This window comes from Xiphophorus maculatus, chromosome 9, assembly GCF_002775205.1.
Source record: "Xiphophorus maculatus strain JP 163 A chromosome 9, X_maculatus-5.0-male, whole genome shotgun sequence".
Lineage (NCBI taxonomy): Eukaryota > Metazoa > Chordata > Actinopteri > Cyprinodontiformes > Poeciliidae > Xiphophorus > Xiphophorus maculatus.
Genome location: NC_036451.1, coordinates 23,508,356 through 23,532,063, shown reverse-complemented (window position 1 = coordinate 23,532,063; position 23,708 = coordinate 23,508,356). Strand labels below are relative to the sequence as shown.

Sequence of the window (23,708 nt, the reverse complement as noted above, 5' to 3'; positions counted from 1 at the left end):
AAGCATGTGGAGACACAATCCAAATGACTTCAAGCTTTCAGCCAAACACTTTCGACTGTGTGTTGATTTGGGCGGGGTGAACCCAAATGCACGTCTGCAACTGTAATGTACATTAGAGTAGTGAATGGAAACATAGAACGTTTGTTGCTCTCAAAGCAACAAGGGCTCTCATCACATTGACATTAAAATGGGACACACAAGCTACTTTCAACAAAAACAGTAAAAACCCTTATTAATAAACCTTAATTATGTGCAATTACGCATAATTACTGTATAAACTCATTTAAAGCCATTTGGTAATGTTTATTTAATCCCCTCTCTGTTTCTCTGGAATGTGCTGAACATAACAGGCCTAAACAGCATGCGGCGCTTTCTCCAGCGAGGGAACCGACACTTTCTCCAGTCAGACACAGAGTCAAAGGCACAAGAAGGAATCTGACCATCGGTAGACTCCTTTTCAGCAGGGTGTGGTCGAGACAAAGCCGTCAATGCCCTGACAAAACGCGCTGAAGGTAGACATTTCTTGGCAGAGTGTGGCTTCACCACCCACTTCCCCTCAACACAATGCCGTTACAAAACCCAACTATTCGGAGCATGCATGCGAATGAACTCAAAGTCTTTATGAGTAACACCTCAACTCTCCGTTCATCCCACCCAATGGCAGTCAGCCACCAAGGTGATTACACATCCCACCATCAGCATCAAACAGCCCCCCACTGTGCTCTCTGAACAATAACCTCATGTTGGAAAGTAGCTTACACAACTTAGTTAAGTCTGGATGAAGCCTGAGAAAGAACTGTGAGCTGCTCTCCAAATGAAGAGAGGGTCTCACGGGCCAAACCGAGTCCTGCTGCCCCGGCCTCGACGGGCTGCTCTCTCCTCGTCTGACCCTGTTGTTATTTGCTGCAGTTGATGGAAAATTTTATGAAGCAAAGCTCAGTTTCACCACAAAGCCAAGCGGGAGGAGGCCAGAACAGAGGAGAAGGGGAAAGGGAAGTAGAAGAAGGAGGTTTCAGTTATTATGATGACTGAACACTCCCTTGTCATTGACAAGGGAGTGACCAACTTGAACACAACACCTCCCTCCCCTCCCACAAAGACAGGAGGTCATCTTCTTGGGACAAATCTGTCCTGCATTCTCAGTTGGGAGAGTTTAATGTCTGCAGACCACAGAACCGGACCAAGGCTGAAACGGACAACAAGAGCAGCATCAAGGCTGGTTTTACCCATAATTACAAACTACAGAGGGAGATCAAGGGAGACTGGCCAAACCTTATAGCAGGCTGGGCTGGTTTTACTATCACCTAACTCAAGCAAACAGCAAAGGGAAGGGTTACTGGGTTTCTTCCCTTGCATGGACGCAGACTGAGTTCATACAAACAAATGCAGCCTTAAAGCCTCCAAAGTCAAAAACAGTCCCCATTATACATACACAGTGATGATTTCTCAGTGTCCAATATGATGGTATTGTAAAATATCCTTAAAGCAGGGTATGGTAGGATCACACCTGCAGCATAGCCAATTAGGTTGCTATCCTGATTTATTCAGTCCTATTGTATGTCAATAAATCTTTACAAGAAGTCTGAGCACCACTTTCAACTACTCTTGTGATCTCTTGTTTTTCTTTAGGCATTTTTAAAGACACTTTTTAAATCACAGGTACAAGTCCAAATGCCGGCCAATGGTTTTTGTGCACGGTGATAGCCTATTCTCTCAGTCCATATTCTGGGTTCTTTCCAGGTACTCTGGCTTCCTCCCCTGGAAGAGGAAGGAAGCCATGAGGTTAGGTCTCTCTAAGTTGCCCCATAGTTGTTTGCAGTGTGTTGCCCTACAACAAACTGGAGACCATTCACTCATTGATGAGATGCTTGTTTAACTCATGTTTATGACGTCTTCTTTCCATACCAGGGTATGGCCTGCAAAAGGAAGAACTCCAGAGACTTCTGTCCTGGTTTCATTCTGGTTCCAGGTGTAGGCAATCTTTTTGACATCTGCCTCAAGGTCTTATCGCCAGATGTTTTGTGGGTGGCTTGTTTTTCGCTTCCCTTTGGGCTTCCACCTGAGAGCCTGTTGGGTGACCTTTTCTTCCTGATAACCTCTTTGATTAGCATTGCCGTAATCTACAGTCTTCAAGCAAATATTAGTCTTTGGATTATAGTACAGTAGGCTACTAGCATAGTTTCAACCCAGAGAAAAGAATGTGCACATTTTCAACTAAGAAATGAAATGAATGTTTTGTTTCTCAGTTATGGAGTAATCATGATATACAAAGCCCAGCTCACCTCATTCATTTGAATGCTGTCAACTGGACTGAGGAGGAAAACGTTAACACTCCTAGTTCACTGGGGTCAGTTTAAGATGTTCCACTTAGAGCCTTAAAAATTAAAAAATAGAAATGCTTTGGTTAGAGGTTAAAATAAAAAACAAGCCCAGATTGTGTGATGATGGAGCCTGGTCAATGATGGGTCAAGCCCGACTGGGATGATTTAGACAATAGACAGCTGCTGATGACAGTCGAATATTCTGACCGGAAACAACCAGAATATACAAGACTGTAAGGAATTTCAGCTCCGGCCATAAGGACCTTTACAACCCCAACCTCAGAGTTAGAGAATCAACACTGTCAACTATATGAAACGTGCCTCAAAAAGAGGTGATGAGGAATACGTACATCCCTTACTTAGCTGAAAACGCTCCAGATAAATAAGAGTGAGAGGGAATGAATTGCGGCCGTGTTGTGTGTGTATGCATGAAATGCAAAGATTAAAATAGTACCAGATTAGTGCAACAGCTGAGCTAAAGTTGGACACACCTCAGCACTCAAGTGGGATGGCCCCTCCACACATGAACTCACGCAAATGAGCGGAAATGCATGCGAGCGCGACGCAACGTCATAGAAATCAAGTGACGCTCTCACCCACTTTCTGCACTGAAAGATATGAGCTACTGGTGCATTATATTAATACAGTAATTAATATTTAATAACAGTAATAATAATTAATATAAGCTGAGTCTCAGGTGACAATTGAGTAAATGAGGATTAATTTAAAAATAATAGCAATTGATCTTTTTTTTACCTTTACACCTTTAACCCAGATGTCGCCCAAATTGCAACTCACCTGCTCTGTTTCCTGCTTCCCGCTGAGGTGAACCAAGATCAGTAAAAATGCTCCTGATACAAAGATGTACACAGAGCCTCTTCTCCTGACAGCATGACCCACACTGAGCCACTCAGTGTTACACAGATACACACATTTCTCAGACTGAGCAGAGGGCTGAGTGGGAGGGAAGGAGGGAGAGAGAGAGCAGCTCAGAGCTGCCAAATTCCACACAAAACAGAAGAGTGGGAAAAAAAACACATTTAAGACTCATTAAAGAGACAAAAAAAAATGTTTCACGACTGCCCACACTGAATTCATTCATGTAATTCCAGCGGTTTCCTGAAATATCTGGAAGCTTCTCTCTAGCAACACAGATAAATCCGGTTCATGCACTTCAAACCATCTGCAACTTTAAACCCATCAAAACTTGGAGCAGGTAAACTTCATACGTTTTTTTTGAGCGGGCAACAAACCTTTAAATAACTTTTCTGGTTGTGCATTCTAGAATCCTTTACCAAAGCAAAGAAAACAAACAAACAAAAAAACCAGGAAAAAAATAAATCTGGCTTTTCAGCTGCGAGAGAAGTCCTGGCTACAGTCCGCTGACCATCAAAAGCGCCACAGCAGGACTTGGCTGGAGCCAGTCAACACTGTCACGATGGAAACCTCTGGGGCTCTAATCTCCGACGGCAGGAGGAAGGCTTTTAAGTTAATAAAAGATGACAGTGGTTCAGCTTGCACAATGGCGTGACCAAAGAGGGGAAAACATGAAATACACTGACCCAAGCCTAATCACTTCCTCATGCCAGAAACTAGAAGTAGGCAACTGGAAAAGCCTAATTCGGCCTGTACAAAAATAGTATAAGTTAAGAGTCTAAAATGGACCACTTTGACTTGGCAGTACCTGGCAGGAACAAGACAGAAGACTGCGGCTACTCTGAGAGGTGTGGATACGTCATTTCTTTCTCGCCAAAATAAGACCGCGGTGATTAAATTTAAAAATCTGCTCAGTCAGCAGGCGAAAATCGGCCATTTGTGGTTTTGTTCAGAGCCGGAGAGCTGCTGGCGGATGCAGCGAGCAAGAGGGCGTGGTGGAGTGCTTCGGTCTCCGCAGGATCTCCTCGCCAGTCGGGCTTTACCGCATACAGGACTCGGGATATTTTTGGTCACTAATGGCGCTCTGCTGGGATGTGGCAGGTGGGATTCTTTGAGGTGTCACTACTGAGAGGGTCAGCTCTCTTTGTGTCGGTTCCACTTGGTGACATGAAGATCGACGAGGAGAAAAACAAACATCTGACAATATCTGTCGTTGGGCATCAGCTCGCGTCCATTTGTTCTGACAAACAGCAAGTCATGTGACTATTGGGCTGCGTTCACACAGCAGTCAAACTGCGACCGTATGTCCATGTGCGATTCATATCCAACTTTTTCGTCGACTTTTTCGCTCCCACAAAAAATCTGAGCCACTTTCATCTGTGGAACTAAATCGGATAAGTATCCGATTGTTTTCAAAACCTCTGCAGTCTGAGCGGTTATGTCGCATTTTAAACGACTTATGTCTTTAAAGGCCAGATGTGGTCAATCAGGCCATAAACATTGGCTGGAAATTATGATTACGAACTTATGAAAGAAGTTTATGTCACGGAAGTGCATCACATCATGACCAGACTACTCCTGGTTCTGACTACACACCTGAACACACTTCCCTACTGAATTTGCAGTCAGTGCTCCACAAAACTTTATTAGTTGTTTTTGTGGTTTTTTTATAATCTTGTGACGATACCGTCGGCTCCCCTTGCTGAATAAACTGAACAAAATCAACCATCCACTATTACTTCAGTAAACGTAGGTGCACTGCTGTGTGATATTGACGTTTTTCTTCTGCGCATGCGGGACGCTTTCTCAAAGAAATCTCGTGGCGGACTGGTTTAATTAGTAGTATGAACGGCAAGTTAATAATAATAATAATAATAATAATCATATTTCAGTAAAAAAAACAACACTATTTTTGAAAATAAAGACTTGCTGTGTTAATGTCTCCTTAAACTTTGCCATGTTATTACAGAGCATGCATGCTCCTATGCTCTTATTAATCACTGAATGAGTCAAAGTGGCGCGCTCACACACAGCGCCTTGTTTTCGGGCTCCACCAAATACAAGAAAGTGCAGCATGAAATAATGCTGAAGCAACATGCACTCACTCCCCGTCCTGACAAGAACTTTTTGCAGCTGATTAGCAGAAATGCTTCGGCTGAATGGACAGCCAGAGTCTCTCGGTCTCCTCAGAGATCTTTCTCACATTCAGACTCCGGTCATTTCAGTCCAGTTCTTTCCTGAAGGCATTCCTGTGTTTCTTTAGCATTATGGTTAGCTGCGTTCTATCTAATTGGAACATGAACTTTTTCTCCCAGACTTCCCAGGCGATACAGACTGACGTGGTTTTTGTGCATTTCTTTGCATAATTTTCAGGCCACACCTTTTCCCCTACATCCCAGCGAATGTCCCAGTGAGTATTACAGAAAACGTTCCTACACAATGGTTTACTCTTAAAATAAAATTGTTAATGAGGTCTGTGGTTTTATCCACACCGGGAGACTGGAATATGACTAAATCTGCTCACTGATGTGAGATGTGAATGTTTACAATCAAACCGATCATTAGATTGATAGTGATGTCTTTGTGAGTTGCTGATTATGCCAAACACTTTCCTACAAGGAAACATTAACTAATTAGTTCACTGTTCATGGTTGCACTGGATTTTATTTAGGGGTATCGGTAAACAGAGGTCTGAATATGAATGCATGCCAGACTTTTCAGACTTATTTGTAAAAATTGGAAAAGGAAAATAACACAAAACTTTTGTCTATCACATACAATCTAAATACACTACATCCATATTTGTAACATAAAAAATGTGACAAAGTTCAAGGAGTGTGCATATTTTTTGCAAATAACTGTAGGAAAATAAATGCAGAGTTCTGGTTCGAACATGCAAATAACATCAGAGTCCAACTAAACCTTGACCATGTTGCGTTTCAAAAAGGTCCCATGAGGGTCAGCTGACATCATTGAGAGTGGGCCCATGCTGTCATCTTGTGTTCCTGCTCCAAGGAGACCAAGTGACGCTAACAAAAACACAGGCCATGTCCGCTCATGATCTCACACTGTTAGGACCATGTATCCTCCTGATTGTCAAATAAATCCAGCTTGAAAACCAACAAAAGGAACATCCAGAAGAGGCCAAAATTAAACATATCAGCCATAACCAATAAATGAGACCGCACATTTAAACAGCAGCTTAAAGTTCCGACGAAAACGAAGGGGAATGCTGACAAGAGCACATTTTCACTATTATTATGCTTGTGGGTCTTAATTTTTTTCTTTTTGTTTTGTATTCTAACATCATGTAAAACCCCACGAGCATTCATTCAAAACTTAAGCTTTTGTGCAAAAGTGCGTGCTCCCAACTAGAGATTTGCTTCGACAAAAACACCAATTCAATAATTTTTCAAAAGTACTCCATAGCCACTACCATCAATCTCTCTGTCAAAGAGTAATTTTAGCTGACGATAAACCACACAGCGGCCTGTGTCGGGACTAATTTTAGGTATGTATCACCACTTTATGGGAAGATCAATTTGATTCAGTTAATGCAATAGCTGTCTGTCACTGCGCAGATGTTTGGGCCCCACATAGGGTTAGTGAGTCACTCACGGTATGGTCACATCTTTCAAGAAACACATTAGTACAAAGAAAGCTGCCCACGATCTTTCCACAAACACCAAAAAAGAATACTAAACATTTATGAATAGAACAGTTGGGCCACCTGTTTCTTGTAAGGTGTCTACATGTCATCTAAATATCACGAAGTTCTTTATTACTTCTTCTCCTCACTCGGCTGAGATATGGAAGTTAGTCGATGTTGACCTAAGCAGGATCTTCAAAATGCTGTTTTGGAGAAATGTACGGGGGAGGGGAGAAAGAAGGAAACTGCAGTAAATTCCTGCCTACTTGAGAAGACGAATGCCAAAATCTGCAACAGGCTGACGCTGCTCCAGTCACGGTTTGAACTCTGCACCCTCCTCTCCTGGATTTATAGACACCCATCCGAGTTCTAATCCAACACATGAACTTGACATGAAACATCTTCCTCTTTCTGCCTGTATGAAAGCCGATTCTGCGGACCCCCTACTGAAACCGTCATTCCCCGTGATATCAGGGCCTTCAACATTGTTTCATCCAGTCACAGACAAAGGGCAAAGGAGTGGAGATGGCCATCTTGAGTTTCCGTTCTGGACAGTTTAACGTCCGCACAGCTGTTATCCTGTCACATGCACATGGGAAGGAAGGCTTTTGGCTTGTTTTTATGAGTCCTCGCTGACCTCTCATCTGCTCATAAAAGAAGTATCCTTGTGCAGCCTCGGATTTTAGAGTAACAACGTAGTGGGGGCAACACATTTTCACCGCCTCGCGCTCCAACGGGAGTCTGCTGGTGTTTCTTTTAGACAGGCGCACAAGATCTCCAAAATTCCTCGCCTTCAGCTTCGTCAGAGATACATATTGGAATTAGGCTCTACTTCAAAAGCAGCTTTTTGGCAGCTGCACAGGAAGCCACCATACAGGAAAAAAGTACCGGCCTTAAAATATCCCATCAAAAGCCGTATTACTGTAAGCCGGGTCTAACAGCAGTGCCTCGTCAAGCATGATGAACCGCAGAGAGTCGTTTAAACAGGTGAACCGAAGAAGGCAGTCCAGAGTGCACTGTTCACAGTCCAGCTGTGGCGCACACTCTGAACCACAAACGTTAGCATGAGACGGAAAAGACCTTTTCGGAAACTTAAGTCCAGCTGCTGACAAGAGGCAGATCTACTATAGGCAATAGTAGGGGTGATGCCTGTAGGACCATACAAATTCAAAAGCCATAAAGACAAAACATCTTTAAAGGTGACATATTTGCTTCCTAGAACAAGTAGGATAAGTCTATGGGCTAAATAAAGAATGTTTGTTACATTTTGTGAACAAAATCATGAGATTTCAGTCTGGTCAGTTCTTCCTATTTCAAACTCCTTTCAGACCGAGATGCTTAAGGCCCTAACCCAATCCAATAATTTGCTGCTGGCCACGCCCTCTAACTCAATGTTTACACTCGCATGTGAAAATGGCTGTAAACAGATGTGAAATTATACAACCGTACATCTTTGAAAAGTAAAAGTAGAGCCTCCTGCACAACCAACATGAATGCAGCAAGTGGTTTATGAATGGTAAGTCAACAACAAAACACTATTCTGTTTCAGCAGTAATTATACAGCACATGTATGGGCACATGTAAAACCAGCTGACCAACCAGTTTGTATTGCTAGGTAACAGGCTGGGCTTCTCTGGGGTTGCTTGGTGAGGGGCAGTGCCACCGAATTTATGACGTTATATTCAGAGTGTTTTTCAAACAGCACATTTTCCAGGCACCAAAAAAGAAGCAGTGGAAACCCAAATGGAAGTACAAAAACATGCAAAATGTGAATTTTGCACAATATTTGCCCTTTAGCAAAACCAAAATTTCTCTCTTCAAGGTTACATGGAGGACTGGGACAACACCTGAGGTCAGGCTGCAGTTATACTGAGAATAAATTACACACAGGTTGATTCTGTAGACATAGAAGTTTTCAGTGGGGATTATTAGCCAGCTTCCGCTGGTCATCCTCCCCTTGGATAATCCTCCTCCTGCTGCTGCTGCTTTTATCCACCACAGACATTCTTTGTTAAACCTGGTATGGCATGTTTTCAGCAATCACTGATCTGGTACTTACAAAGCTCATTTCCTTCAGTTCCTTGCTTTAAATCTGCCCTATTTCTGGTGGGTTGTTTAGTTCATTAGTACACCCTGTAATGTTTGGCAGTTTATAAGAGGGAGGCGAGTTGCGTTCCCTCTAACGTTTGGCGCCTGGGTCAGTCTTTTGGGGAGGGAAGTATAGAGTCATATCCATTCTCACTGTTTCACAAGACCCATCCTCTGAGCACTGAGCATGATTGCGTCATGTTGCTGACACTGAGCCCAGAATCATTTCTGGCTGTAGAAATGGTCTTTCTCCAAAGATGAGATTACAAGGGCGTATTTAACCTATGGACAAAGAGTTAAAACACTTTGTCTTTTAAGACTATCTCCTTTCCTGTAGGCTCCTACAGTTCAGCAGGGACACTCTGATCCTGCAGTGTTTGCCAGTTCACAAGACCAAGGAGGAGTGGAAGGACTTAGACTTGGACTTAGACTGACTTTATTGTCATTTTGCATGCACAGGGTATATACAGAACGAAATTTTGTTGCTTACGGCTCAGGACAGTGTTTTGAGGTTCCAATGTTGTGAGGTTACTCCAGAATAAAATAAAATACAGTATAAAATATGAATATAAATATGAATATAAAATATAAAGCTCAGGAATGACAGTAAAATATAAGTTATTTAGCTCTGTACATGTGCAAGGTATGAAGTGGAGACCAGTTTTTGAGTGCAGTCCAGTTAAGAGTTCAGCAGTCTGATGGCAAGTGGGAAAAAGCTGTTTCAGAACCTGGTGGACCTGCACCGGATGCTGCGGAACCTCTTTCCAGAGGGCAGCAGGGAGAACAGTCCATGGTGTTCTCCCTGTCCATGGAAGGACACAGCCCCGCTCGCATTTCTGTAGCGTTAACATGACCAAGGTGAACCCGAGTAACTGGATTGTGTGAGTTTTGCTACCATTCATCATAGGCTGTCAACATCAGGGCCCTCCCAGACACCAAGGCTGCAAGGTGAGCAGAAAATGTCTCACCTAGCCAGATGAAACTTCACACTCTGTCTCCAGGCCAGCGGGAAAGCTGGAGTCACCGCTGAGTCTTAACGGAGCAGCTCTACATGTCATATGGTCATTTAACAAACCAGTGACTAAAGTGTCCTACATGCGTCTATTAGAGCATTTTACTGCTGATGTTTAAATGACGTGTGCAGGCCCCTGGGCAGTAGCGCCTTTAGGGGTGTATGCATGGTTGGTTCACTGATAATCTGAGTTAAATTAGAGCAGCCCCATATAGCTCTGTGGTGAAGCAGTTCAAATGTGCTCTCACCTTAGACACATGCTGTCAGCAGAGTTCAGGTATCAGCATGGTGAGAGCTAAGCAGTACGTCAAGCTGGCTATATCTCACCACACAGCTACAATCTCTGTTCTGTTTCGCTTGTTGGAATACCGCCTTTTCAAATGCTGTCATGTTTAAGCGAAAATGCTTACTACAGTCATAGAAACGTCTTCTACTGTAGCTTTAAATCTGAACATGGGTCAAGGTCATTCTCGACACCAGACATTTGGAGATAAATTAGGAAATGACTTCATGACTGCAACACTTTTAAAGAAGGAAGCAATATAAAAAAAATCATTATTTTTGCCTTTCCATTTCTCCTGCAGAGATCAAATGAGTCCGCTAGGGAGACTTAAAAATTATGACCCTGCAGAAATGGGCCAAACAGTGAGCATTACAGTCAGATTACATCATGAGATCTCACCTGCCATGACCTCATGCAAAATCTTTTTCACTAAATGTAGGAGGAAGAGCTACTGTAATGGTATGCTGGTTAAAATGCCACAGCAAACTTGTATTTCAAAACCGTCTGTTTTATTTGTGCATAAAAGGACAAGAGCAATGAAAAGCTATAGTTACACACCCTCTAGAGTAGACACACCAGTATCTAAAAGCCCTAGCAGTATTACTTCACATGATAAACCAAGACAGTCAATTTTACAACCATAAACTTCACCAGTTTCAAACTCTAGTGATCTGTATCATCCCTGGTCCATCACCTGAACCAAATGGCTGCATTACCTCCTCAGCCTCCAGTGAAGTTTCACAGAAAAAATCTCAAACTCCAGCTCTGTTCAGAATGCAGTCAAGTTCTCCAGAGTCCTGCTAATTACCTGGTTATTTGAGTCAGGTGTTTTGAAGCAGAAATCTAAGAGATGGAGGTAAACAGCCCCTTAAGGGCTTCGGTTTGACATCTTAACTAGGATATTTGTAAAGTCAAAGGTTCACAAAGGGTCCGTTATTAAAGTTTTTCTGCAAGCATCCAGTGGCGTTAAATGCTAACAACAGGTGCTGGAATATCTGTTGATAAAATGTTAAGATTTTGTTTCATAGTGTACTATATGTTAGTCTTTGTCAAACCACTACATATCTGCATTAGCACAGGCAATCATAGGATCTTGTTAAACTAAAAGAGTGAATAATACTAATAGGGAGTTCCATATTTTGAGTGCTAATGAATAGAAAGTTCAGACCCCGTTGGATGCAAAATCAGCATGAGGAAAAACAATCAAATTCTGGCTTGATATCCTTAAACTTAAACTATATGTTGGAGCATTATAGTTCACTAGTTGGAAGTCTAATATATTCATTAGTCTAATATTGTCACTGATTCACTGCTTGATGAGTAGAAAGTATTACGGTACTTTAAGACTGCAAATTTAAATGTATTTCATATTAGGATGCTTTACATCTAGAAAAATACTTTCAGGCATTTGTGGTAAAATTATCAGTTGAGACATAAATGAGAGAACATTTTATAAGAATCTAATGACAGCCCGCACGAACCAAGTTTCTACCTGCGTTTAATCAGCTCTGTGACGAACTAAGTGTGTGCATAAAGAAAAGAAATGATGCTGCTAAAGGGAATATATGAAATTTTGTACTTTGAGTTTATGACGTATTTCCACACATTTTTAGGCATTGCTGAATCTATGTGATTGGGTCGAACTATTTCTTGAATTGATTTAATTCTGTTTTTTGTACAGTTAAATATGAGTGTCAAGTTTCTGGTGAGGACATTTGTGGTTTGATTGGCATTGTGTACGCAAACTGAGTTGAACTGAATCAATTAGTATTTGCATGCAAATTGCAAGCTGCATTTGTAAATCCCAACACTTGTAAATCAATTTGTGCTCATTAGTGGACATGTCTTCCTCCCATGTTCCCTCAGTACTTTCATTTGTTTATGCCCTCAAAATGCTTAAGCAATGTTAGTTTTCATGTTTAATACGACAAAACGTGTTCTGGATGATGGGAAATGGGTGACATGTGATTTACATTTAAACCGTTTACTGAAAAGCCACATATTGTGTTGTCTATTCAAGAACCAGAAAAAATTCCAATTCATTGCTTCCATCTGAACAATGTGGTTTTACAGAAAGTTACTTGTAGTTTTTGAATGACTTTCCCAGAACATTTTAAGGAAGCCCCTAAAACTTTTTCTCCTGCTTTTAACAAAAGTCATCATAAGTATTTGCAATGTAAAGCCTGTCTGCGATTAATATTGGTGAAAGCAGAGATGCATGATCCCATATGTAGATGTGTGATGCCTGGAACTTAGCGGCAGATTCAGTCTTATGCTGGGGTTGGAAACTTTGCTTTGCATGGATGTCTAGGCAGAATGTTTGAGCAGCCACTAAAGCATTCAAATGTTTCCATTGTGGTTTTGTGTGTGTTTGTCTGAAACTTAGAAGCCAAGGCTGCTCCCACCCTTAATTGCCCATCATCCTCAATGTTCGACATCCCAAGCTTTGAATTGCCTTGTTTGCGCAGGAGGCAGTCAGAGTAATGATATGGAAGAGAGCGTCGCATGAAATTCCAGGAATTAGCATGCCGGTGATTTTCTCCACTTGATTTGCAGGGACTTGAAATAGAGAGGCTTGTTTGGTGCTTTGCAGAGTGGGACCTCACACCAACAACGATGTTTAGACATGCTCTCTTTAGCAGCCTAGACCTACACTGGGGTCTTGCACTGACTCAACACATTCCCTTGATTTCTGATCCTGTAATCCCGACCCCAAAAATCCAGCCACTAAAAAGACGAAAGTATGAACTCAGGGTAAAGAAATGCATAATTTCCCCTCTGGGATGTAGCTCGCATGTATCCCTGTGCGAGAAACGAATCCCTTAAAAACAGAGCGCTGCATTATGCATTGTGTGTTGAGGGGAATGAGGGCATGCTGGAGAATACCATGCGCTCAGCACCATAATACTTTCTGGCGGAGACAGCTTGTGGTTGACCACGGAAGGTCACGCCTAGCTCCCATCCGCCAGGAATGCCTTCTCGCTGCCTCTGCAGAACGCTGGCATCGGATCAGAACCGGCTCATTAGAGTCTGTGGAGGTGAGGAGGTGCGTCACCTGCTCACTCTGGCAGCTGCATCAAAGGTGCTCCCCATGGGAAAGGAGCTCCTGAGAAGTTTGCAAAACCTCATCGAAAAGTGCAAACGCCATCAAACAGCAGCAGCATGGAGACTTGGGAAACACAACCTGCTTCAGGTTTGGGGATCTTTACCAACCGGTTTTTCATTTGTTTTCTTGGACTTTAGTCACACGCAGCTGAAAGTGCATCAGTAATGCTTTGACTGTGAAAACTTTTCTTTAGGTCGCTGATGTCTTTTCAGCGCCCAGAAGGTGAATTATGTGGCACCGCAAACAATTTGCTGCCATCTAGTGCCCAAACACTGAGGACCACACACTCAGTGGACAAAGCAGCAAAACAGCCCTGCAGTTCTGAAATGATTAATTGTGATGAATCGATTATTGAAGTAATAACTAATAATTAATTTAGTAACTGATTAATAGTTAACTGGAGTATGCGGACTCAAAAAAAACCCTGCAATTTTCCGGGGGGAAAAATCTACATATTCAGAACAGTACTTAATACAAAAGTGTACAAAAATATATATACATTTTGCATTTCAGATGAAAACCCCTTTGTCTGTTTAAATGTTTTACCCAAAGCTCCTCAAGTGGCATAGTTTTAACTTCATCCAGTTCAATTACACTTTACTTTCTAATTTAAAAAATGAAGTGAATTATTTGTTTATTTTCATCTTTATTTATTTGTGCATATGTATTAATTGTTTTTATCTTGTAACCAGGTTGCTATGTATTGCAAATTTTTTTGCCCAGGCCCCTCTTGAAAATGAGATCTAGATCTCAATGGGGTTTGCCTGGTTAAATAAAGGAATATATAATAATATAATATATATATATACATATATATATATATAGATGTGTGGAGGTGAGGTGTGTCTCACCTCCACAGACTCTAATGAGCCGGTTCTGATCCGATGCCAGCGTTCTGCAGAGGCATATATATATATATATATATATATATATATATATATATATGCACAGTAAGTACAGACCAAAGGTTTGAACACACCTTTTAATTCAATGAGTTTCCTTTATTTTCATGACTATTGACATTGTAGATTCACACTGAAGGCATCAAAACTATGAATAACACATGTGGAAATATGCACTAAACAAAAAAGTGTAAAACAACTGAAAATACCCCTTATATTCTAGTTTCTTCAAAGTAGCAACCTTTTGCTGTGATTACTGCTTTGCACACACTCTGCATTTTCTTGATGAGCTTCAAGAGGTCGTCACCTGAAATGGTTTTCACTTCATAGGTGTTGCCCTGTCAGGTTAATAAGTGGGATTTCTTGCCTTATAAATAGTCATGAAAATAAAGAAAACCCATTGAATTAGAAGGTGTGTCCAAACTTTTGGTCTGTACTGTAGATATATATATTTCATCTTTATTTTCAACAACCTGGCCTTGTGTGAAAACACAACTGTCTTCTCTTCGTTAAATCATGATTTAACTGGGGTTTAACTCTTTTCTGTTGTTGTTGTTGTTTTTGTTCAGTTTTATTAGCCCTATGAAGAAAACAAAAAAACAGCGCCGCAGCGATTTTTGGTTCCTGTTGCAACAAAAATTCACTTGAACAGAAGCTGTGTGACGACATGAAATCAGCTAAAAAGAATCAGTGCAAATCAGTTTAAGGACAGCTGAAAAACAGTGACATCTATCAGTTTAGAAAAGGATTAGAAAGTGACTTCTAAGGTTTGTTGACATCAGCAAAATATAATTAGAGCCATTATTATCCACAGATGGAGAAAACAGAACAGTGAATTTTCCAAGGAGTCATCAGGTTAATCAAATGGCTCCAAGAACTCACCAGATCACAACAAACTGAGAACAATATCCAAAGCACTGCAGGCCTCAGTCACCACAATTCATTTAAACAGATTCAGCTATCAGAAAGAGGCTGACCAAATCCATAGGCGCCGTCTAATCCAAAACCCTCTGCTGACCAGAAAGAACACAAAGACCCACCTTACATTGCTCCAAAAACAGCTGGAGGATCACCGAGGCTTGTTGGGAATATTCTCTGGTTTGACAGTAAAAAGGAGGAACTTGTTGGATGGGATGTGTCCCGGTACATCAGGCATAAAACTAAGACCTAATTTCAGAAAAACAACACGACACTAATAGTCTGGTGCTGCTTTGCTCCCTTTGCTGTAATTGAGACAGACAGACTGTGTTGTGAAGGAAATTCAAGATTTTCCACTAAATTCAAGCTCACTTAAGGTAAGTAGCTAGACAATGAGCAAGAAGTACACCTCTGAACGACTTGAAAATAAGAGTGCCAAGTCAAACTATATTCATCTGGCATGATATTAAACAGGTAGTTCATGATAAAAATCCCTCTCGGTTGTTTCAATTAACACAACCCTGCAAAGAAGAGTGGGCAAAAATTGCTCCACAGCGATGAAAAACACGTACTGTCTGGTATATTATTTGCTGGATGTCAGGGTGGCACAGTCAGTTATTGGGTTTAGACAGCAGTTATGGTTTTGTACAGAGTTCAGGGTGGTTTACATAGCTATTTTCCCCTTAAAGAGACAATATTATGTGTTTTCCAGCCACATGGTATCATTTTATAGCACAATCAAATAACTATGTTACCTTCAGTTGTTACAAAAATGTCAAACATGACTTAAAAGAAATTTGACTTCGTAATTAGCGCCTTGGAATTGGGCTTCTGTTTCTTTAAAAATCTCTTGCTCTTTCTGAAACTCTGCCTTCAGGAAGAAATCACAACACCGCTCCTCTTTAATAACATTTTTACCAGCGTTTCACTGAGCAGTAGCTTCTACAATGAGCTCAGCAGATCCTCATTTCCACCAGGTGTTTGCTAATTGCTGCTGGCTAGTCTGAAGGAGCTGAGTGGGGGAGTTGCTGGAGAAGATGTGAGATGGAAGGGTTGGAAGCTGCAGCTCTGAGGTGAAGCTTTGTCTCGACTGTGGCACTCAGTTCCTCTAAGTGTTTTGCACAGCTAAATGGTTGCCACGGGAGATTAAACAATTTCTCAAACAGGAATGAAAAAAAACTAAGCAACACTCCAGGTATGTTTTTGATGAGGGAATAACATTACATCATGATGTGAAACAAAACAAAACAAAAAAAGGTCAATTTTACATACTGTTGCTATAATCAATAAAATCATTACTTGAAAACTCCATTCTGAATCTTGGTCTGACTTTGTTTGGTGATCTGAAATATTTAAATGTGACAAAAACCAACCACAAAACACAAAATAGCTTTTCACAGTCCTTTATCTCTTGAGAACTTCCCCTCTTCAGTTCTCTATGTAATGCAGCATAATGTAGGTGCTGCTGCAGCGACCCCGCTCTCCTGTTCCTGTGCAGTCAAACATGCTTCATATTTCCCCAGAAGGTGTGGGGAGATGTGGAGCCTGGACTGAAAACGCCTTGTCATTGGATTGCACACATTCCTGTGCTTGGCTCCTACTCCCTTGAAGCCTATTTATACGGCCAAAGAAGAGGCCCCTCGCAGTCAAAAAGGGGAGATACACATCCTGAGCCGTATCTTTTTGATTTACACGCGGACTCACCTACAGATATGATCTTCAAAGGTACAAAACATAAACTGGATGTATGGTCAATATAGGTATATTACAGGAACTCAGTCAAGAGAAGGCCTAACCCAATCGATCAAATAGCTTGAAGGTCTCATTTGCTCAGGTATGTCTCTCTAGTAAACAGTGAGCACAGAGCCTGAGCTGAGATCTAGAAAAAACACAGAGCTGAGTATTTTTAGTTTACTGATGAAGTGCTACAAATAACACAGGTCACGCTCCTCTTAGCTGATCACTTGCATACATTGCCTTGCAAAGTAACAAAACTTTTTTTCACATCTTGACACCGTACAACCACCAGCTTTAATTAATTTCATCGACGTTTTATGTGACAGACCAATTCAAAGTAGCATAAATGATTTCTCAGATATTTCTGCCAAGAAAATGGGAAACCTGCAGTAACTTAAAAGAAGTCGTAAGTTACTACAGGTTTTCTTCCAGGGCTGCGTTTTATTTCGTTTTTTAACCTTTCCATCAACTCTGATCATCTTAACCCTGCTGAAGAAAGCATCCCATAGCATAAATCTGCCACCACCATGTTTTACTGTGGGTGTTGTGCAGTCCACAACCACAGATAACAATATAAAACACAAACCATTTTGGTTTCACCTGACCAGATAAAATTTTTAATTTTCCCATGAAACATAAAAAACATTACGGGTTTAGAAGAAAAAAAAGTATTAATTGAAAATTCATTCTTAATAATTATGTACTACTTTGTGTTGGGCTATGGCGTCAACCCCCATTAAGATATTTAAATGTTTGTGGTTGTAATGTGACAAATTGTGGAAAGTTCAGGGGGTTTAAGGCTCTATAAATGAAGCATCACTCTGACTGGTTAAATGTGCCAACACTGGGTGGAAGTTCCCCAAACTTCAGACCAGGTGCTCGACTTGTCAACACAGGGGTAGCTTTTACCATCTGGCCCCCTCCCAAATCACTCACTTTATCTGCAACAGTCAGGCTGCGAGGCTGGATCTGGTTCTGGTCAACATCACCAACATCCCAGGCTGATTCACATACTGAAGGTCAGAGCAGGTTTTGCTTCGTTTTCTTTAAATGTCATAAAAGCAAACAGGCTTTCCTAAGCAACTCAGGTGAGAATCAATATTGTTTTATCCAGACTAATTAATGGAAATTATTTAAATTCATGGACCTCATGTTTCGTAATGGAAAAAAGCCATAAAAAAAATCTGCAGTTTAAGTTGTGCAACTTTTATCCAATAGACGCAAATGTACACAAAGAGACATTTTTAGTGTTTTCACTCACCAAACTTCACTTTAATAAAAAAATTAAACCAATGAGAATAGTTGTAAATTCTGTCTCAGTTATATTGATTATATTTGTGAATTGCTGGTTGTGTGTTTCTAATAATATCACCTTCGAAACAGAGCATCCTCTGTAAATAAAAAGCCTCTGTTGCAACAATGTTTTTGCTAAAACAAACACAAAGCTCACTGGAAAAGAAGCTGCTAATACGACCTGGAAATCAATACATCATTAAATTATTTTTCACTAGTACTTCCTAACCCTATGAAGTTAAGATGTTCGCAACTTTCATGTGAAGGGAGAATAAAGCTAACTCTAAAATTGTGGGCTAATAAACCCAAACGTAACACCAGTGGAAACTTGCTAAAAGCTGATCAGAAATTATATGAAGGGTTTAAAGGCAGATCAAAAAATAACAGACTCACTGTGTTAAAAAATAAAAAGATTTTAAAAGCAGTGTAAGTCCAATCACCCTCAAAATCCTTTTAAAAATCTGGGATATATTAGTTTCATACGTCTACTTTTGTTAGAGAAATTAGTGCAATTATTCACATATGATAACATTTATCATTAACTGATTACAAAAAAGACTGTTTAGGTGGTTTTGCAAAAAAAATTTCATAGCCATTAAACTTTTAAGCATTTTGTCGTATTACAAACACAATGTATTTTATTGTGATTCTACGTGGCAGACCAACACTAAGACGTTACGCAGAACAATTCGGTTTATCATCCAGGTTTGTGTGCACAAGCCAGAAACTCAACTTCAGTTTCATAAAACAGAAATATATGTTCAAATGGAGGAAAGTGATTCATTTAATGTTGTGTTGAGCTATTTGAGCCTGATACTCATCTGTTCTGCAAAGATCATGACGATATTGGAGAAAACTAACCCAGTACATCATCACTATGGTGAACAGTGGATTAAAGTGAAACGAATTAAAGCTTGTGGTTGTGATATCAAAACACAAAGAAAAACCTTAAAATATATGAACCACTATTGTAAACCACTGCAGCTCTGATTGGTCCGTCATGTCACACAGACACTCTTTCCCTAAATCGTCATCCCAGATGCTTTTGGTAATTCACCGATTAAAGTCTAGTTAGTCTCTCTCCTCTTCATCACCCTTGATTGAACAACTGCTTTGTCCCAGAAGCAGCTGAACCGTGGAGTCATCTGACCACAGAACAAGTGTTTGCTGATTTTCCGTGCGTCTGGGGTCAGATGGTGCCGAGGACTCAGCAGCGTTGCAGCACAGAGTTAATAAACGACGTCTCAGGTTACATTTTTGGATGCACTGATTGAGTGTGCTGAGTGACAATAGTTTTACAAGATGTTCTCAACCCTATGCAGCTATATTAATCCCAGGTACATGACATGATTTGGGGTTTGTGCACATCTAACCATTGATTTCTGCCTTGGCCTTCATGTATCATTGGCACCCTGGACGGGTTTCCTACTTTTGGGCTCCATATGCCCTCTGCGAATGCCCCATCCGCAAGCGAACACTGTCCTTTAATAATATCCAGTTTGCATAAAACTGTATTTTTTATCATCTAGTTCTAATTGTAATCCAGTTTAAGTTTGATAAGTATAACGTCTGGTCAAAAACCCATTCATAGTACAACAGGTGACTTGTCTTCTTTTCCCACAGTAGTTTTTGAAACAGCTCATTTTCCAAATTTCAAAAAAATGTCTGGGTGTTTTTTTTTTAAAGCGATCGGGCAGTTTTTAGAAGCAGTAGAGACCCAAAGTAATGGAAGTACAAAAATGTGCAAAATGTGAATTTTGCATCATAGGTCCCCTATAATCCAGTTCTCCTGGAGATGAAGGCAGATTTAATTTATGATGATTGGTTAAAAGGTTAAATATTTTTACTGGTGACATAAAGAGGAACCAATCTATGGTGAAGTAATAATATAATTTTACTTTGGGAAATATATAATTTAAAAAAAACCTACACTAGAATTAAATACTTTAGCCATGAAAACCCGGCTGCAGCATAGGATCAAAAGAATGGTGTAGCTGCCTACCTGACGAGTGGCAGTGGGTTTCCTTGAACTCTACACTCCAGACGAATGGGGCTGCCTTCAGCCACTTCCTGACTCTTCAGCTTTTGGAGGAACTGAGGTGGGGACAGGGGTTCGGATGCCGCTGAAGCTCCAGCATGTAGGTGCCTCTCCGAACCCCCCTGTCCCATCTCCGGCGGGTTGTTGTGTGTGTCCTCTTGTGGGCCTGCAGGCAGGGAGGACATGGAGACCGAGCCTTGAGGGACGGTCCGCTGGCTTCTCGGAGACAGGTAGCCACTGTCAGGAGAGGAGGATTCCTCCTCCGCCGGCTGAGCAGAACCTTTGAAAATGGATGACAGTTCCTCGATGAAGGTGGCCGCTCGGCTGCAGAACTCTGTGACCGAAGCCGCTCGGTCGTTCAGCTCGAGACCTTCGTGAACCAGCCTGGGCTTGTCTTGCTTGTACACGGGCTGGATGGGCTTGTGCCGTACAACCTTCTCAGCTGAGGACGGAGCCTCACTGGAGATCTGTACGGGTTTGCTGATGGGAGCAATCTGGTTGGAGGAAACTGAAACTGCTCCATTGTCATCGGAGCAAACGGCTTTGGTCTGGTGGTGTAGGTTTGGGCTTGAGTTGAGGTTTTCAGTCGTTTGAGAGGGCACAACAAGGGGGGAAGGGACAGATTGGAGAACCTGCTCCAGCTGTTTAAGACTAGAGGGGTCTTGATCTTCACATTCATCCGCCTCACCGAAGGCCTCCCGGGCCAGGTCCAGGCTAAGATTAATCTCCTCTGCACTCAAGAAGGCAGTCAGATCTGCAAAGTCCCCGTGTCCAGAATCCAGCTCTGTCGACGAGTCAAGGTAGAGTTCTCCATCGGAGGAGGCCTCAGAAAACACACCCGCATCGCCCTCCAAAGTCCCACCTGCTGCTGGATCCTTGAGCAGCACTGAAATGGGGAGTGGCTGATTCCAACTCCCGTCCTGCATCCTGAAAGACAAACACGCCTCATTAGTCAGACCATTTGGGTGTTTATGCTGCAGGCAGAAAGAGGACTCACTGTACATGACATATTCATCTGCAAAAAGGCAATGACAGCAGGTCCAGTTTAAAATAAAGACTTTATAATACAGTAGTGTGTCATTTGCTCAGACAGCCATAGCTGGCAGGATGACTCAGGGCGCTGCTGTCTGGACACAGCTGGTGGGTATTAGCAAAGGTCTTTACTCAGGTTCTGATCCACATCGCTGACATTTCTCTGTTGCCTTGTGTCTAGTTCAACATACAGTCATCATACAACATAACAGTTCATCACATCACTTAAAACAGGTTCCAGAGTTATCGGCATTTATTGGTAAGCTTGTATATAAAAGTCTTAAAACAAAAAGGTGTTGTGCAGACTTGGTGGCGCTTGCTGCAATTCTTTGACTTTCATTGTTAGAGATGTTTTTGTCTCACTTGCCAACATTAACTGGAGTCCTTGTCCAGCCTTGTTTGTCAAAGTTCAAGTTGTTTTAAGCTATTGCTTTGATGGTCGAGCCATTTCCTGTGATTTACTCTAATGGCAGGTTCTCTTGTTTCCATTTTGATGAGAGACACTTATACCCAAGAAAAACGGAGCACTGTCCATTTTCAATTGACAGTCTCGGTCCTCATCAACTTATCAAGGCAAAGCAAAAGAATAGTGGTGTGAATGAGTATTTGTCCTCTTAAATACTTTGCTTTTGCTATTTTCTCTTTCTATTTTTTGGCGGTCGTTCCTGTTACACATATATGTTTCATGTCATCAAACAAATTTCAGCATCAAACAAAAACAATCTAAGTAAATGCAAAAAGTTATTCATTTTTATTGCTACATTTCCAGAAAATAAATAAATAAATAAAATATCCAAAGCATACCAGCATGCCCACGTCTGCATTGCAACGATAACCAAAAAGGAAGATCATGGAGTAGTCTAGTCAAAGTCTGGACTTAAATATGTATTTATCACAAATTAATAAATGCATTTAGTTTATGTTGAACAACATAAACTTCAGGCAAATGCTTTAGGTTTTATTAATCCTACTGCATTTCTTTCTTTTTAAATATAATTTACTTTTGTTTTACTTTTGAATGAGCTGAATGAGTCACACATGCATTTGATCCGAATGCCTTGGATAAATACTATTAAAACTAGATGAATGGAAATTGAAATGGATGAATCCTAAAGTGTTTTTGAGTTCATTGCTATTGCAGCCTGGCCTACAGAAAACACAGTTCACCGTTGGTGTAAAAATGTTATTTCATAAACAAAAGGTGGAGAAAAACAACAACTTTAGATATAATCCAAGCATGCCTGTGGACCTAATTCTGAGTTACTCCATTATTAAACTGTAATAACAAGCATTGCTTTTGGAAGTCAAAATGGAGCAGATTTGCTCTGCTCTTTGAGCTGCTCTCCTCTGAGTCTGAGCTTGTGAATAATGTGCTGCGAAACCTTTGGACTTGATACGCGGATGATGTGACGCTCAGAGCCTCATGGCGTCCCGAAGACCAGCTGTTGTTATTTATAATCCCCTGCGGCTATGTTTCACAGCAGCGTCGCGGCCCCTCCCGCCCAGAGCAGAAGGAGAGGGGCTGCTATACCTCCAAACACTCACACAGGTATCAGTGGAGACATTTTCACAAACAAGCAGAGACAATCACTTTAGAGCCAGAGCGAAAACGCAGAAGATTTCCACAGAATCGATTTGGAGTGACAACAACTGCACAGATCTGACTTAATGTGAACGAGGAAAATCTGTGGCAATGATCCGATATAATCTGTCTTTTGTGTTTCGTTTTGAAAGTACTGTGTTTTGTATATACTAATTAGTAAGTACTGTATATGCATGCTGTAAATGCTTACACATTACAATCTGACCATTTGATATATTGAAGGCAAAGTTATACTTCAAAATAAGAGGAAGTCATAACCTTGGAATAACGTGACAGAGACAACAACCGCTGATGTACAGAAAACAGCTGTTTGAAACACTTTACTGCAGAATTAAATGATTCCAGCTGTTTGATAAACAACTAATAAACCAGTCCTTAAAATATGATTCATTTAAAAATCCATATTTACCTTCAAGTGTCCCTGTGTGGCTGAAGGTTCTTCCCTGGTTCTTCGGGTCCAGGTTTGTCTTGTTTATGTTGGAACGAAACAAAACGAAGCTTCTCTTCGCTGTCCCTCGCCTTATTGGTCAGACGGTCAGCAGGTTCTCTCAGGTTCAGGGTCCAATTGCATACTGCCTGTGCAGCTTGCTGCTGTCCCATCTGTGCCGGTCCCTAGCTGCTCACTGTGTGGGGCTATATTTGGCCCCTGACTCATGTTACACAGCCAGACTGCTGGCAAGAGGACACAGTATTGAGGTGGTCCTGAGGAACAGAAGGCGGAGGTGACATTTTCTGCTCTGATCTGGTATTAATTAAACACAGTGGGCACAGACAGTTGTAATGTTAGGACATCACACGTATACTCTGCTGCTATAGGCTTGCAAAACTGGGAGCAGGGTAGGGCATCATA

At 41.3% G+C, this 23,708-nt stretch overlaps 1 protein-coding gene across 4 annotated transcripts in view; it reads right to left on the bottom strand.

The window, feature by feature from the left end:
* The window catches only part of palld (palladin, cytoskeletal associated protein), a 72,290-nt gene extending 48,845 nt beyond the window's left edge, over positions 1–23,445 (bottom strand). For 3 of the 4 annotated variants that reach the window (XM_023339096.1, XM_023339098.1, XM_023339097.1), the window contains exons 1-2: positions 23,268–23,445; positions 20,188–21,150 (exon numbers count right to left, since the gene is read on the bottom strand). In XM_023339096.1, the coding sequence (XP_023194864.1) occupies positions 20,188–21,149 (962 nt within the window). In that variant the 5' untranslated portion in view covers position 21,150; positions 23,268–23,445. The remainder of the gene's footprint in view (positions 1–20,187; positions 21,151–23,267) is intronic. The other variant, XM_023339099.1, reaches the window with a different exon arrangement.
* Between the last annotated feature and the right edge of the window lie 263 nt (positions 23,446–23,708).